We start from the raw sequence: 18092 nt of genomic DNA, 5'->3' as shown, positions 1-18092 counted from the left end.
CATCTTTTCCAAGTACCAATTTTATTTATGAACTTTAAATCATTTATTTTTAAATAAGAAAGTCAAACTATATTAAAAAAAACTGATAAAGACAAAATTTTACCTTAGAAAGAGAAATAATCTGCCTTCCAAACCACTGCAATTAGTCAATGTATGTCAGGTGTTTACCGTTCACCCTGAATTATTGTCCATCACTGAAATTAATGGTCTTTTTATGTGTTTGTTTTCCCTGAGTAGGCACCATTTCCATTTCATTCCAAAGAAGCAGAATTGCTGACAACTTTTAGTGGAATTTTTTGTAATTTAAATACGATGTCCATTAATACATTATTTCTGCGAATTGTACACCCCCCCCTCTCCAGAAATTTTAGTTTCTAGGATTCCAAATAATTTGTCTGCTTCACATACTGTCATTGACTCATGTAAGAGTCAGCAGTAGAGCCTGACTGACTCTTATAAGTGAATCATGGCAAAATTGTAAGAAGGACAGATTGGCCAGCATCTTCACTGACAGCAGCTATGACATGGCTCCAGGAGCTCCAGGAGCAGAACTTGGCTTTTCATGATGGTTACTAAGCACCTGTAAGCCTCTGTCTACTATTAATACTATAAAGTGGCTTTTCAAAAGCAAGTTTTTTTCATTGCTTCTACCTTTTAGACAGCAAAGGTAACAGAAGCCTTGAAACTTAACCCTGGCTGCATTAACTGCTCCTCCAGAACCCAACTGGTCTTTTGAGATCTTTTGAAGGGGAAGATCAGCCAGGGGCTCTACGTTATTTCAATTCCCCCTTCAGCAGGCAGGCATCACAAAAGCAATGCCTAAAATTTTGGTCATATAACTTACCACTGTAAAGTACCAGAACAGCAGTTTCTGCAGCTGAGGTAATTATTTTATGTATTCTATATTTACTGGCTTTAAGGGCCCAGGGTTGGCTGGTTAAAAATGGAGCAGTCTCATTTGGGTCAATTAAATGTGCCTGTGGATCTCTGTGTATGCTATGGAATCAAATGCATTACTGTATTCTTTATAATGAAGACAATCAAGACAGCAATTGTGGTAGTGGATATAGGTACAGCAGCAATTGGTGGGTTATATGATGCCACAGTACAGGGACAACCTGCACATCAACTCATCCTACCTGATTTGAGGCACTCTTGGAACTACGTCTCATTCATAAAGCATAGCATATAATACATAGCAGTCTGTTATCTTTTGTTGCCCAAGACAAGACCAGTAATGGGGCAACTGTGACTTTTTCCAAAGGAGTGAAAGTACCCTGACATGTCACTGGTCTGAATAGACTTAAATCTCTGCTCAGATGCGCTGAGCAGCCTCCACCACTCCTTAGTTCATTTCCTTGGCAATGACTGATATATCATCTAGGCTTCATGTTCACCACTCTACCAAGCTGGCACAGCCAGCAGAAGAAAGGCATAGCCATAGTGGAAGAGGAAACATTTTTGGATTTTCTTTGCTTGTCCATGGTTTTCTTGGCATGCTTACTAGGCTTGTAAATTCCAGTTTGACTTTGGTGTTTCCCAATGACATACATTAAAAAAAACAATGTGACTGTAGTTTGTATACCAAAGGGAGTAGAAGGGCAAGGCTCTTCAGGAGTGTTGAACTTTGCAGGGAAAATGGTGAGTTACTGTTTACTGGTGGTTTTGCTGAGCAGCTATTTGTACTTAGCAGGAATACTGTCTGCTGAACTTTGAACCCAAGCACACTGAAAGCACAAGAGAGGAAAGTTTCTTTTAACCTAAGACCTCAGATATGAAAGTTCAGAGTGCAAAGGCAAGTGTAGACCACAGGTGTCTCTGTTTAATGTTGGTGGTAGCAAAGTCCAGTACCGTGTTGTTTCCTTAACCTCTGACCTCCAGTGTTAAGTCTCAGCTGCACTGACAAGATCGGACCACCATGTTTGACAGTTTCTCCACTTTCGCTGTTCGGCCCACGTAGTAGATAATAGGGAGTGGGTCCAAGACTTCTGGTACACAGCATGGCGAGATAGAGGCTCCTGGATTGTTCTGGTTATATAGAGACAGGACCTGAAACCAACAAACATTGGGCTTTATTAAAAATTGTCAGAGCTGTTGCTTGTTCAAGCGCTAGGAAAGCTTTCTCCTATTGCTAAAAACAAATAAAGACACTGTACTGTTTTCTTTATGCTTCAATATTTTGCGTCACTGACTCAGAGCAAGTATGTACAAGGTGTGACAATTTAATTCCAGGACTGAACTGTAAAATAAAATGTTTCCTTTCCTATACACTAGTGGAGGTTGTCACCTTCAAAGTAGTCCCCTTGTGAGATGATGCACTTTTCTAGATGACTGTATTGTAAGCTCGAACGAGTAGGGCCCTCTGAATCCTCCTGTATTCATTTGTATTGTAATTGTACTGTCTGCCCTTATGTTGTAAAGCGCTTCGTAAACTGTTGGCGCTATATAAATCCTCTATAATAATACCACTGCCAGAAACATTTATGGAATTAGTTTTCCGGAATGCCGTGCAGTATTTTTGTTGCAGTGCACTGGATGTTCAGAATGTCATCAAATCTGTGTCCTTTTAAGGCATTTTTTAATTTCTGAAACAGCCAAAAATCACAGGGTGGTCAGTCAGGGAAATAAGGTGGTTGGTCAAGTTTCAGAATGGATTTCTGGGCCAGGAACTTGCAAACACGTAACGCATCATGTGCAGGAGCACTGTCATGGTGGAGAATCAACTTGTCAGGCCAGAGTTTTCAGAGGTCTTTTCCTCTGATCAGATTCCAGTATCCTTTTCATTTTCCATATTTGCATCCATCTGTCAGACACTGCCTGGCGGGATCTCTAGTGATCCACAGAATGGGATTCCCCAGGACGTGGAGTCTAAGTCCCAGTCTGCCTTTTTACCAGAGCCCCTGATGGTGGGGATGGACTTGGTGCAAGACTGAAACCAGGTCGCGACCCCTGAGTGCACCCAACTGTGGTAGAGGGGTCCCGCTGAGGGTATGTGCCAGGGATGAGCCTGATGTGAAGAGGCTGGCAAGGCCAAGTCCCGAGCAGGATGGATGGATGACAGTCAGGAGTGAGTATGGTCAGACTAGCCGGGTCCGTAACGGTGGCGGTGGGTAGGTACCAAGCAGTAGACAGAGAGTAGCCGGGTCACCAGCCAAGGTTCAGCAACGGGAGGTCCAATAGTAACATTAACGACAGGCAGAGGAATAGTCAGGGACAAGCCGGGGATCAGAGCAGGAGAAGGTCAACACAATTCAGGACAAGCAGGATCGGCAACAGGAATGCACTTCAGAAACACAGGTACAGGAACTAGACCTTGCGGCAACTTGATCACCGCCTTGCCAGTTTAAATAGTGCACCCTGCACCGTCATTGGTGCCAGGCGCGCGCCCGCATGCGCGGCCGCAACTGCTGCCGCGGATGCCCAGGTCCTAGTGCCTGCACATTGGTGCACCTAGGCAATCTGCGCATGCGCAGACCTGTGCGCCGCGGGCGAGACCCGCAGTCCCTGACACCGTCCTTTGCATTTTTGGCTGCTCACTTCTTGCGTCAACTTGGACATCTTCCTGCCCCTAGTTAAACTGCCTATGCTATTCAAAATCACTTGGTTCCTTCATGGAATGTTCAGCATAAGCATGTTCACCACCAAAGTGCTATTGCACAGGCATTATGGGAATTAAATTGTCACACCTTGTACATACCACTCAATGGCAGTGGGAGGGACAGACTCCATGTCTCATAGCTTCATTAGGTCTGTTTCCCCCTGCAAAGGGACGGATGGACTCCATGGGGTTGATTTACTAAAATTGGAGAGTGCAAAACCTGGTGCAGCTGTGCATGGTAGCCAATCAGCTTCTAACTTCAGCTTGTTCAGTTAAGCTTTGATAATAAAACCTGGAAGATGATTGGTTTCTGTGCAGAGCTGCCCCAGATTTTGCACTCTCAAGTTTTAGTATAAGAACCCCTATATCTCTTAGATCCCTTCTAGCTATGTAACCTTTCAGTAGGAAAGACAAACTCCATGTTTCATAGCTCCTTTTTAGATGTATAACCCTTTAGTGGTAGGGACAGAATCCATGTCTCATATCCCCCCCCCTTCTGTCTGCTTCACCTTTCATTGGGATTAACAAACCCCAAACCCCATATCTTATAGCTCACTTTCTTTCTGTGTCACCCTGCAGATGGAGACACTTACTCCATGTCCCATAGCCTCTCTCTACAGTGGCTGGGACAAGTGCAAGGTACAGTACCCCTTACAAATCAATCAGAATTCACCTTGTGCTGTTCTGAATTTTGGGAACTTAAATTAAGTCTTTTTGTGGATTACCAATCTTGGTGCATTTAGCCCTTCCCAGGGGCGGACTGACCATTCGAGCACTCGGGCTCTGCCCGAGGGCCCGGGTCAGTAGGGGGCCCCATGAAATGCCCCTGGTACCTTTTACAAGTTTTTTGGGTGTGCTTTGAGTGTGGGCAAGGACACAGGGGCCCCATGATCCCCTATTGCCTGAGGGCCCCATAACTTGTCAGTCCGTCACTGGCCCTTCCATTGTTTATTTACCGTGACCATCTTTATCATTCTCCTTGCTGGAAGAGCCCTTCATACTCAGTTGCCACTATACTCCAGGGCTTACCTTGCTGTACTGTTTGTCCATACTCCAGATAAATGGACAATTTCCTAAACAATAATTGGCTTCATATCCTTTAGGTTCATGAATCCATTTCCAACCAAGGTCCTTTCGGAAGTTAATATAAAGGGGTTTTAAACAGCAGTTCTTCCCACTGTTCCTGTAATAGAAACACAAACTTTTCTTTAAAGGGTTTTTTAAATTTTCCATCCACTCTCACAATGTCGGCATTTGTATAAGAGCTTCAGCTGGTGTTGGTGTATTGTGATAGGTTAAAATTATATTAAAAGCTAATTTTAAAAAAAATAACAAACATGTTATACTTACCTGCTCTGTGCAATAGTTTTGCACAGAGCAGCCCTGATCCTCCTCTTCTTGAGTCCCCCGTTGGTGCTTCTGGCCCCTCCTCCTGTTGAGTGCCCCCATAGTAAGCTGCTTGCTATGGGGGCACTCGTGTGCTTTTCCTGAGCCCCACTCTGTGTGTCTATAAGACACACAGAGCATGGCTTGGCAACGCACCCCACTCTTTCCTACTGTCTGTGATTGACAGCAGTGGGAGTCCTGCTGCTGTGTCTCAGGCAATGAGAGAGAGACCCGGGAGAGCCGCTGCTCCCATGCACAGTGCTGAATTGATATAGGGCTCAGGTAAGTGTTAGGGGACTGAGGGGGGGGGGGGGGGGAGCTGCACACAGTAGATTTTTTGTTCCATAAAACACAGTAGGTTTTTTTACCTCCATGCATAAAATGCATAAAAGTAAAAAACCTTCAGCCACGTTGAAGTAAAGTGAGGTACAATAAAGTATCTGTCTGCACCAGATATAAACATATACTGTATGCATATTGGTTTTGGCTACTACGGGGGCATTTTTATTTTCTTTTTATTTTCTTTGATAATGTTTTTATTTTGAAAAATATATTCCAATAATTTTACTAATATATATATATATATATATATATATTGACAGTGAGAGGCTCTGTCACTGTGGAAATGGGTTTGAGAAGAACACAGGACTCTCGAACAGTCAGTTTGAGAGGCTCCAGCAAATGTTTTGCAAGCAGAGAAAGCTATGTTTTAAGCTTTCTCTGGATTTGGTAAGTCTGGATTGGGGCTGTAAGCTTGAAGGCTTCAAAGAGTATTGGATGAAACGGAGTCTTCAGTCTTGTGTCCAGGTTTTTCAGATGTTCTGCAGTGTGTGTCTGTGTCCGGGTGCACACACTTGTTATAAGGCAGATCTAAGCATAGCTCAAAAGTGGTGGAGGTGGAATAGCAGTTGCTATTGCTGCAAGCCTGAAGACAGAGCCCTGTCAGGAGACCTGGAAGCTCCTAGTGGAGACTACAACACCTGTGAGGGGGATTCTGGGCCCAAGGACTGGAAAAGTCTGGCCAGCTACAAGAGTCTTGGAGACCAAGAGAGGGCTGGGAGGCTGAGGAAGTTGCAGAGGCCAGTGAGTCCAAGGGGCTGGAGGGAATCTGTGAGTCTCTGGAGGAAGAAAGCTAAGGTACAGGGAAAACTGTCAAGAGGCCATGTGGGGCTTGAACAGAAAAGAGCTGTCACCTAGGCTGAGAGAGCCTGAATAGCCAGTCGTCTAGGAGACCAAGCCAAGCAGAGGTACTGCTAACCAGAGAGCCAGGTGGCTCTGCATTTTCACTGTGTATTATTTTGAGTGAAGTTGAAGCCCCCAGCGTGGAAACCTTGTGTTGAACGGACTTTTCAGTTACTATTTAATAAAAGTGGGCTAACAGGCCCTTAAGTTTAATTCCTGTCTGGCGTGAACTCACTAAAAAAAGCATCTACCATTGAGCTAAGAATCCCCCATATCACAATATATATATATATATCACATATACAGTAGTTACACACTGGTATAGGACTCCATCAATTCTTGCCAAAAATTTCCCACAACAAATGGACTGATGTTGGCACTGCGGCCTACATGTGGGCATTATTCTTCACATTTTTTGGGAGTGCCGAAAATTACGCTCTTTCTGGCAGTCCATACTCCAACTTATCCATAAATTTACGGATATCTCCATTCAGGATAAGCTGCTGCAGTTCTACTCAACCTCACCCCTCTTTCTAGGAGGAGGTATCACAAATCCTTTCTTAAACACCTCCTAAATGCTGCTCGGACCTGTATCCCATGTATGCAGAAACTCTCCTTGTGTGGGGGAACTCTCCTAGTGAGTAGGGATTGCACCCAAACTGTCACTATTGATGGGAAAGTGGAAAACCCAAATACTCCTGCTCTTAGGGATGGACTCTATGTCATAGGAATCACACAACGAATGAACGAATGTCTTGGAATATGCATGCCTTGCTGCCTTCAAAGAACCGGGGAGTCCAAAAGTACTAATAGAGAAAAACAAAACAGAGGGCGCACCAGCCTTGTGCATTACCTTTAAAAGTATGTTTATTAAATTTAAAAGAAGGTATTCTACTTACAAAAGTACATGAATATAAGCACATCATATGAGACAGCTCTGTCAAATTCGCACTGCGTTTCTGAATGGTGATGAGAATGATGGACATCCAAAATGACTGACGCGTTTCGAGGACTAGCCTCTTCCTCAGAGCGGTCTCATATGATGTGCTTATATTCATGTACTTTTGTCACTATTGATGGGACTGTTTGCCTATAACTTCTTAATCTATACCATCTGTTTAATTATTTATACATACTGCTGCACATTACGATGGCTGTTTATTGTACTTATTTTATACATACCTCACATTGGCGCCCTGGCATTCCAGATGTGACTTAAGCATTATGTAACCTGTTGCAATTTATGTGATGTCAACGTTTTATTGTGTCTGTTGCACATCATTAAATTAAAAAAAAAATGGATGTAAGTGAAAAATGTACCTGCTAATCAGGCTCCTGATATTGAGAAGATAGCAAAATCCTATTTGTAACAGAGCGTCATTTTAAAGTAACCTCTCCAATTCTAAATTGTAACAAGAAATAGTAAGTACCCTCTGTGTGTTTGCATGTAACTGTAATATAAAACCTCTCTACATCCCCCCAAAACAAAGAGTGTCATAAAAGACAAATACAAACTTTGCTTTTTAAAATTAAGGGCCCCTCTCTTGCCTATGTTAATTCCTACTGTGCATGGCTACATACTGAACAATTGACATATGTTATATAAATTTTGTGAATTGGATACTAACGTGCGGCAGTATTCCTCATCCACTGCTCTCTTGCGGCGGGTGCTGGGAGTCTGCTCCATTCGCCACTCTGGGGTGTACGTGATTAGGAGGTAGGGGGGGAATTCATTCCGTGAGAGCCCTTCCATGTCTCCTCGTTTTTTCGAGAACCCTGAAAATTAAAGTAGAACATCTGCTGGCTTACTCCATCTGCTATTGACCATAGTGCTATTATTTTAACACGAAATGCAACAGCAGCCGAAACTGTGAACAATTTTTTTGGAATCTGATGTTTAGTCCATCATTTTGAGTTATCAGCATGTAATCATGTAGAACAAAAGCCAAAATTTGTTTTTTTTTTCATTTTGGATGGTATAAGGGAGGTTTATAGCCCCCAATTAGTTTCTTTTGACATCTGTGTTCCATTGGGGAGGTTTTCCTTCACTGCTTGTGCCATAACCACAAAAGGAAGTGTCATTTTGGGTTAGCCGATGTGTATGCTGGACAGATAGTGATTGGCTAGAGGAGGACACAGAGGAAGGGGATATGGATTGCTGGGCATTCTGGGACAACTAGAGCCTGCAGGGAAAAACTGAGACTTGTGTGAGAGATAGTCCCCAGACAGATTGAGCTTGCATATCAGATTGGTAGAGGAAATACACATCACAGAATTAACGGGGCTTTGTGGAGTGGAAAAGAAAGGCCCTAGTGCCAAAATGTTTTCCACCGCATCAGGGACACAGAAAGACAGAGGAACTGATATCTGCTGGTACATGAGAACACCACCGATGCTGACTGGTTCCACTGCCTGATTGTTGCTGACCTGCAGAACGAGACCAGCTGTGACCTCAGGAGTTGGTGAGAGGCAGCTGGCCAAACCCTACTGCACCCTATTAAAGTGGTAGTAAACTCCTTTTTTTATACTTTTACCTACAGGAACACTTATAATAAAATTTACCTGTAGGTAAAATGAATATCTCCTAAACATGCATCGTTTAGGAGATATTCGCTCTTTTTGAGATCCAATGCATGCGCTCTGAAGGAATGGCATACCTGTGCCGTTCCTTCAGAGCACTGTGCTGAGGCCCAAGAGTGATGACATTGCGGCTCAGCCAGTCAGAAGGCCAGAGCTTGCAAACCTGGAAGGAAGAGCAGGTAAAGATGGAAGCCTCTGCAGAGGTGATAGGGTACCACTGGAAGGCTTCATTTTAAGGAAGGCCCTTCATAATGTGCTAGTATGTGATACATACTAGTACATTATGACATTAACTTGCAGGGAATTTTTTTTTTTTTAGCTGCTGTGTACTACCACTTTAAAGAGGAACAGTATTGTTTGTTTGGGACACAGTGAAGATGCCTATACCTGGGTTAGGAGGAACTTATCTTGAGCGCTCCAATACCAAATCTTAGCTCAACTTGCTGGCCAGCAGGGAAAGGGTTTAATAAAGAGTGACAGACTGTTATTGTAACATTGACCCTCTAGGCAGGACCATCCCCAGTATAGGGCTTACGGACATCTTCTGGACCATTGGCTTATTATCAATTTTATATCCTATTTACTAATGTTTATACACAGTATATTTGTTTACAAATTAAATGCCCTCTTGTATTTGCTACTGTTTTATATATATGTTTGAGGGATGTTTTCCATTTACATTTCTTTGGTTGCTGCATATATATGTCACAATAAATATACCCTGTTCATCCTGGGTGTGTCAGTTATGCTTACAGAGTCGTGGGCTCTGGGAACAGAGGACTCAAGAAAACAGCGGCTCCTTGGGGGTAAGCACTACCTATACACACATATACTTCTAACAATTGCAGCACTCCGGTTTTCTTCTGTGATTTTCAGAGACATTTATTTATCAGGTACAAAGATACATATAACACAACAGTTTCAAGTGTGTGTCCCCAGGCGTAGGTATAAATATAAATTTGGGATCGTAGACAGTTTAGAGTTGGACTACATTTTAAAGAGATGCCTTGACACTGCTGAGTGGATTCACATTTATTTGCAAATATTTGTAAAAAAATAAGTAGAACTATGGCCTCCCAAAAAATACATGTTCTGCAGCACTTATGTCCACCTAGTGCAGCTTCCTGTGACGGTGGGACAACTATGCTGGACTGCTTCTAAATTTAAAGTGAAGTTGCCACTCTCATGTAGGCTGTGCCACCTTGCACTACTGTGGAATGGGGGGATGTTGCAGGTGCTGTGGCTATCGGCATTGTCACTGCTGATTCACTATCCTGTAGCCACTCTTAGTCCTGCCCACTGCCCTACCTCTGTTGCTGAAACCAACCACTGTGAGCTGCAGTGTCTGGGAGGGGGAGCATGTGAGACACAAATGGAGGAGGAAAATACTTAGTCAGGGAACGTAAAGGAAGTTTTTGTTCACTTTATAAGGCTCGTGCATAACATAGTAACTGGATTTTGGTACTTGTTTAGACTGTCATATGTACATAAACCTAAAATGTACAGTTTATATAGACATTAAGTGCTGGCTGGATGGGGAAAGTGCTGGGCATTTTCTGGATTGCAAAGTGTGTAGATTAAAACAGTTATTTTTCTGACCATGTTTAAAAAGAATATTTTTGCTTCCTATCTTACCACCAATTTCCAGCGGTTCTTCTTCCTTGGTGCCCGAACAAGAGCAAGGCATTTGCAGTTTGAAACTTTGATTCTCGCTTGTGGAAGATGGAGTAATACCTGAAAATACAAACAGTTCTAGATGTGCTAAAGCAGTATCATTCTCATGGGCACTATACATGAAAACTGTGCTGCTACCAGTAGACATTGGGATGCAAACTTTAAAAAGTCACCAATTGGCATCTCAAAGAATTGGAGACTCTACTCTTGAAATGTATTAACATTGCAGCCTTGCTGTCAGGGATTATCAGATTTTTTTTTGGTATTTACTTGTTTTCTTTCCTTGTCATGGAAATGTTGAGTTGTAAGGCCATCCTAATTGCTGCCTGAGCTCAGGACTGACAACAAATACTCAAAAAGCTGTATATCTTACTACGCTGTCAGGAATATATCATAGAACACGAGAAGATTTGTTGATTGACAAGTGTTTCCTTCTCCGGCAGCCCAAAAAGTGGTAACTTTTTAATCCTGAACACGTGCAAGAGACAAAGCAGCCTCCACTGAAGCCCAACAACCCAACACTGGGCCAGTTTTTTTGCCCTAACAGGGAGAGAATACAGGTAAATACCAGAACATACAGCTGTGCCTTAGGCCCCATTCACACCTGAGCGTTGTGTAGTGCGAAGCTTGAAGTTTCAAAATGCTCAGGGAGAAAAAAAATCAATATTACTTTATGGAGATGGTTCACATCTCCACTCTAAGTTGCCTGAAGCAGAACGCTTGAAGCTCAAAAAAGTTTTGGAGCTACTTTTGAAGCTCCATTTGGGCAAAGTGATGCATTTGTTACTAGTTTTCATTCCCATAGAAATACTTGGAAATGCGCAAATCGCGCGTTTTCATGTGCTTTAGCACATTTTGTCACACAACCAAGAGTTTTTTTCTGGCATGGCAAAACATGGCAATAATTGATGTTACAGATGACATTTTTCTCTATTGGCTAATACAAAAATGTCAGAACTCAAAAAGCCTGAAAACTGCCTGAACAAATCACGCACAAATATGCTACACTCAGGTGAGAATGGGGCCTAAGGGTTAAACCTGCTCTATTATAACAGCATAGGAACACAGATTCAGATTCCTACAAACATCCATTTCTGATTGTCTCTCTTTAAAGCAGTACTAAACCCTCCTGTCCTTTACAACTGAGGAAGCTGCCACCTTATCCTCTGTTTGATCTGTAGGTGTCATGGTGTTGTACATGTCATCAAATATGACACCAGACATTTGATGGCTTGACAGTTCTGTTGAGTTCACAGGCAACTGTAACAGTTATCATTCAGGGCTTTGAATGTAAAGGAAAAGGAGAGGAAGGCGCCTCTAAGTGCAGTACTGACAATTTATTCAGTAAACAATGGAAAATTTGCACTTACAAGATAAATGGTTAAAAAGACTCATGGTATGGTAATTAGATCCAGGTGGGACATCCAGCCGTCCAGCAGCAAACTATGTCTATAGGATCAGGAAGTAGAGTCCAGGATGTGCATCAAAAATGAAGCTTGGAGAGCAGAGTCAGATGTAGCAGGTGAAGGGGGCGGTAATGCATTTTGGAGCATGCTCAATAGGCTCCTTCTTCAGACCTTCAGAGCCTATTCTTCAGAGAAGAAGCCTATTGAGCATGCTCCGAAATGCATTACCGCCCCCTTCACCTGCTACATCTGACTCTGCTCTCCAAGCTTCATTTTTGATGCACAGGCACATCCTGGACTCTACTTTCTAATCCTATAGACATAGTTTGCTGCTGGACGGCTGGATGTCCCACCTGGATCTAATTACCACAAGATGAGTCTTTTTAACCGTTTATCTTGTAAGTGCAAATTTTCCATTGTTTACTAAATAAATTGTCAATACTGCACTTAGAGGCGCCGTCCTCTCTTTTTCTTGTTACTGCATTAGAGCCTTGCTTCTACTCTAAGAAGAGCTCAGTGTAACTGCTCCCATCCATCCATCCATCCATCCATCCCTGATATCCAACTGGCACCTTTATCTTACAGCTACAGAGGCTGGGCTCCAACAAGCGCGCCCTATATAATATACATTTTTTGAATGTAAAGATTCTAGGCTCCATGCACACTAGTGGTTTTTTTATAAGCTCAAAAATGCTAGAAAAAAAACGCTGGATGAAAATTGCTGATAATAGCATTTTTTTGCCAGCTTGTAGTAGCTTTTTAGTAGCATTTTAATAGCGTTAGCGGTTTATTAGTATTTTTACAGTTTTTTTAATTATATTATATTATAATAGAATTACATGAAAAATTAAAAAAAGATAAAACGCTCAAAAAAAGCTGTTAGGGGTGTTTTAGTAGCATTTAGAAGCATTTAGGGCTCGTTCACACTTGACTTTATTTCTAACTCTTGCCAAACGCCCCTATAGCATTTGACAGGCGTTAGACAGTCGTTTGGGAAGCGTTTTTAAAGCTCCCCAAAAGCCCTATGCGTGGTTTTGAGGCGGTTGATAGGCGTTTGTCAAGTGTTAAAACCGCACCACAAACGCCTATAATGAAGTTAAATGGTAATAATGCTCTGCAACCGCCTCGCAACCGCACCAGGCGTTTGCGGAGCAGCACCATAGACTCGAATGGGAGACTTCAACTCCTCCTGACTTGACACAAGACATCCGTGTTGCTGCGACGCGACATTAACGCTTCCGTGTGAACAGCACTGTGTGCTGCCATGTTCAGAATTTTCATAGGCATTTGAGAAGCGTTAAAAACACTTTTCAAACGCCTGTCTGACGCCTGCTGACAAAGCTAGTGTGAACTGAGCCTTAGGAGCGTTCAGTGTTTTTTCTGATGTGAAAAAGCTTCAAAAAACTCTACAAGGAAAATGTATCTAGTGCTTAAACGATGAAGCTTGAAAAACGCTTCTAGCATAAAATAGTGTGCATGGGGACATAGGATAACACTATTAGCTTCTAGGAGCAGAAAACAAAATGCTCATAATAACTTCTAGGAGCTTAAAAAAAGCTAGTGTGCATGGAGCCTTGGGAAGCAGATCAATCAGTGGGTTTAGTTCCTCTTTAAGGTGCACATATACAGTGTGCAGTCATTTATATCCACGAATAACATTGCTTCTTTTTTTAAAGTGGAACTAAACCCTCCTAATCCTTTTCAGCCATAGAAGCTGCCATCTAATTCTCTGTTTGATCTGCAAATGCCATGATGCTGCAAATGTGATCAGGGGCGGACTGACAACTCATGGAGCCCCCAGGCAATAGGGGATCATTTGACCCCTGTGTCCTTGCCCAAACTCAAGCCTATGAAAAAGGTACCAGGGGCATCTCATGGGGCCCCCTACTGACCCCGGGCCCTCGGGCAGTGCCCGAGTTTCCAAATGGTCAGTTCGCCCCTGCATCTGATCAGTTATGGGACCAGCCATTTGATGGTCTGACAGTTTGAGAGCACAAGCAAATGTGACAGTTAGCAATCCTGGCATGCCAGAGATGTAACTGTTTTTTGAAAGTTAAAGTGGAAAGTCAGAAAATCAGGTCCTGCATGTTACATCACTTTAGGTTGGTCCCACTTGCAGGTATAGCTATGTAAAACATTACAAATAAGTGTCTGTACCAGGGGCGGACTGACAACTCATGGGGCCCCCAGGCAATAGGGGATCATGGGGCCCCTGTGTCCTTGCCCACACTCAAAGCACACCCAAAAAAGCCTATAAAAAGTACCAGGGGCATTTAATGGGGCCCCATACTGACCCCGGGCCCTCGGGCAGTGCCCAAGTGCTCGAATGGTTAGTCCGCCCCTGGTCTGTACTGTTTAAAAGGCAGTAAAACAATGTGTCACCCTGCTGTGCACATGCTCTATTGTTCTCCAGTTTTAGGCACTGATACATTTTTTAGAGGCCAATCTGCTTTAACGCGGAATTAAACCCTCCTATCCTTTACAGCCAAGGAAGCTGCATCTCTTTGATCTGCAACTGCCATGGTGCTGCATGTGATCAGTTATGACACTGCCATTTGATGGTTTGACAGTTTGGTTGAGGACACAAGCAAATGTGACAGTTAGCAATTCCGGCATTCCAGGAATGTAATTATTTTTGGAGATGGGTTTAGTTCCACTTCATGATTTACTGCTGTTCAAGGGCAAAATGACAGCCTTCAGCAAGAAGAAGCAGGAACAATGCTGGAGGCAATTTAGAGTACACACTCAATTTGGTAGCAGAATTATCAATGTGGAATGTATGTTCCTTGCTAAAGAACATTATTTTTTATCAAGTTGTTATGGGTAACGTTCCACTTTAAATCAATGAGTTTAGTTCCTCTGTAACCACTGTGGAAGATTTTATCCCCTTCCCGACCAGGCCATTTTTTGCTATACTGCACTGAGTTACTTTAACAATTGCGCGGTCATGCAACTCTGTACCCATATGAAATGTAACTTTTTTCACACAAATAGAGCTTTCTTTTGGTGGTATTTGATCGCCAATGAGGTTTTTCTTTTTCGCGCTATAAACAAATAAAGACTGACAATTTAAAATATATATATTTTTTTTAACTTTCTGCTATAAAATGTGTGTGTATATATATATATATATATATATATATATAAAATCAGATTTACTCATAAATTTAGACCAAAATGTATTCTGCTACATATTTTAGGTAAAAAAAAAATCACAAAAAAGGTATATTGATTGGTTTGCACGAAATTTGTAGCGTCTAAAAACTATGGTATATATATATATATTGGAATATTTATTTATTTTATATACTAGTAATGGTGGTGATCAGCGACTTATAATGGGACTGTAATAGTACGGCCATCAATCTGACTCTAACTGACTGACACTTTGTGGGAATCAGTGACACTAATACAGTGATCAGTGCTAATAATATACACTAACACTGTACTAATGACACTGGTTGGAAAGAGGATAACATCTATCAAAGGGTTAATTGTATACCTAACCGTGCTTTGTGTGTGTACAGTGTGTGCTTTTACTAGGGGATAAGCAGATGTTTATTCCCTGCATGGCAGGGAAACAAAAACCAGACCATCAACACTGACAGGGCAGAGCTCTGTATTGTTTACATACACAGAGCTCTGTCCTGTCAGCCTCTTTGACAATCACGGCACAACAGCTCAATCTGCTTAGCGGGTCCTGGCCAATGATTGATAGCTGGGACCCACTGATCACTGATCAGCTTGTGCTATTTCTAATCACAGCACAGCCAGGGCGGTGTGAGTGCACACCCCCTAACTGGACGAGCTGAATCACGTACTAGGTATGTGATCCAGAGCAGGAGAGCTGCCTTTCCATTGCACATCTAAGTAGGGTTTCCACCTCATCCCTTTAAATCCGAACACATAAACACATATTACTTCTCCAGGGCTTCCCCCATCCTCTGGAACTCACTACCCCAATCCATCAGACTGTCACCTACCCTCCTTAGGCGCACCCTGAAAACCCATCTCTTCAGGGAAGCCTACCCCACCCTCACCTAATTGCAGATCTCCTCCACTCTTCCTACCACTCCATCCCCCACAGCCATTTCCTCCTGTACCACTATCCCCTCCCTCCTAAATTGTAAGCTCCAAGAAGCAGGGTCCTCGAACCCCTCGTGTATTGTACTGTATTGTTACTGTACTGTCTTGTGTACTGTCTCCCATTATAATGTACAGCGCTGAGCAAACTGTTGGTGCTATATAAATACTGTATAATAATAATAATAATAATATTAGTTAAACAGGTTCTGTGGATGATTAAGGTGGTAAATAAACTCACTTGGTGCCTTTTGTGCATTAAATTAGCCTTAGAACTTGTATCACTAATGTGTGTTCGGGTTTAAAGGGATGAGGTGGCAACCCTACATCTAAGTGATGCGATCAGCAAGCGTTTAAAGTGACTGTAAACCCATACATAAAACTAGTGAAGTGACTGACCTCAGGTGATACACAGAGATGAAGCTAATCCTCCTACATAAGTTGTACCTGTCTTTCCTCTTCTACACCCATTCAAAGTCCAGAAATGATAAAGATTGTCTGAGTTCAGAATAAGGGGGTGGAGAGCTGAAGTTACACACTGCAAAGCTCAGTGAGGAGATCTCTGATTGCTGATTGGAGGGAAGAGACACACCCCCCTTCATAGAGCTCACAGGAACAGAGCTGAGGCTGTCAATCTGCTGGAGGTCCTCCCCTGTCAACATTTTTCTCTTGGTGTCAGGAAAACTTGTCGGAAGTGATTCATGCTGATAGCAGAGGAACAAAGCAGCAGACAGAAATGAGACTTAGTGCTCTTAATTGCAATAAATACACATTATAGAGGGATATGTTTTGTACATATTTCATGTCTGAGGTTTACAACCACTTTAAGTTGTAAGTTTAGATCATCTTTCCTCAATTATATCAGTTTAAAAAAAATGTACGAATTTGGATTCTGAATTGCTGAATGACAGCTGAACTTGTCAAACCTCCTTCTTAGCCTTACCTGCCACAGGTGCCTTGTTAACAAGACGGCTTCAGAAATGCACAGTGGAATGGAGTGGGCTGTAGGCTGCGCCTAAGCGGCTGAAGGTTGGCTCATCGTCAGACACAAAATGCAGGCTGTTGTATGTAATACCTGCCACTACTCTGACATGTTTTGCCCCGCAGTAACTCCTTATTCACGACAAAGATCAACCGAGCTCTTCTATCAGCTAACGGCTGTAAAATTCAGCAGATGATTGGCACGTGGGTTTTACATAAGACTTTATGCACAACCTATACATGTATATCTAAAAGCCCCGTAAAAATGGTTCCAAAACAACTTAACACCATTATGTTTCCAATTTTTTTTAAATGTATATTTTATCAGAACATTATATCAGAATGGAATTCATCGCCAAAAGCAACACAAGTTGCTTTTAATTACGTTTGCATTTGAGACCCATCATAAAATCCACAGGAGCTCTACCCTGACAGTGGCTTCTTCAATATTAAAGCTTCCCCATAGTTAAGGAATAACGTCTACTCTTTTTACTATTTTAAGCACGAGAAAATTTACCAAGTAAAAATATTTCTACAAAAAAATGTTTTGAAATACTTCACTTTTACCAAATGAAGTAAGTCTAATTTTGGAAAGAGTAGGAAATTGTTAAAACCCTTTTCTGTGCCTCAGTAGGGAAGATCTCCCCTCACTTGTGTCTAGGAGGCTCAACATGAAACCAGAGGAAGGGTTTAGCGGTGAAATTTGGCAAAATTTCTTACATTTATTTACTTGGTATAACTTTTTAGAAGTGTATCTTTCCTTTGACTCAAATGCATTTTGCCAACATTTTGCTTAAAGGAAAAAAAATATAAATTTTGATGAATATGGTTTCAAAATTTAGCCATAATTTCTGCAAAATGCATTGTAATTATTCAGTCTAAATTGAAAAATCTAGGGGTGATATTTGATGCTAGTTTAACCTCCCCGATCATTAAGAGTTTCAGAAGTCGGGGTTTTAGGGTCATGTGACCGCTATAATTCGCTGTCACATGATCAGAAATCCCCATGATCTCTCCTTTCGATCGGGACCTTTCCAGGAGCCACGGACATACGTGCTGGGAGTGCGCAGGGCGCGCGCTCTCAGCGCATATGTCATTTCTAATTGCACACATATATTCGGCCACTCGGCATCAAGGCCCAGACGCCGAGAGGCCACATGTTTGCATGCGATCGGCGTCAAGGGGTTAACCTTTGATCCACA

General features: G+C 42.3%; 1 protein-coding gene and 1 long non-coding RNA gene across 2 annotated transcripts in view; one reads left to right on the top strand and one right to left on the bottom strand.

The window, feature by feature from the left end:
• Positions 1 to 18092, top strand: part of LOC149456963 (uncharacterized) — a 129019-nt gene that overhangs the window by 15779 nt on the left and 95148 nt on the right. The window lies entirely within an intron of this gene.
• TGFB1 (transforming growth factor beta 1) overlaps positions 3 to 18092 on the bottom strand; it is a 71456-nt gene continuing 53366 nt past the window's right edge. The window contains exons 4-7 of the mRNA XM_089684257.1: positions 10382 to 10480; positions 7795 to 7942; positions 4628 to 4781; positions 3 to 2049 (exon numbers count right to left, since the gene is read on the bottom strand). Of these exons, the coding sequence (XP_089540383.1) occupies positions 1891 to 2049; positions 4628 to 4781; positions 7795 to 7942; positions 10382 to 10480 (560 nt within the window). The 3' untranslated portion in view covers positions 3 to 1890. The remainder of the gene's footprint in view (positions 2050 to 4627; positions 4782 to 7794; positions 7943 to 10381; positions 10481 to 18092) is intronic.

Source organism: Staurois parvus, unplaced genomic scaffold (genome assembly GCF_062004578.1).
Source record: "Staurois parvus isolate SC_StPar_1 unplaced genomic scaffold, SC_StPar_1.0 ptg000340l, whole genome shotgun sequence".
In the NCBI taxonomy this organism is placed as follows: Eukaryota; Metazoa; Chordata; class Amphibia; order Anura; family Ranidae; genus Staurois; species Staurois parvus.
Note: the sequence above shows the minus strand (reverse complement) of the source record. Positions and strands in the feature narration are given on the sequence as shown.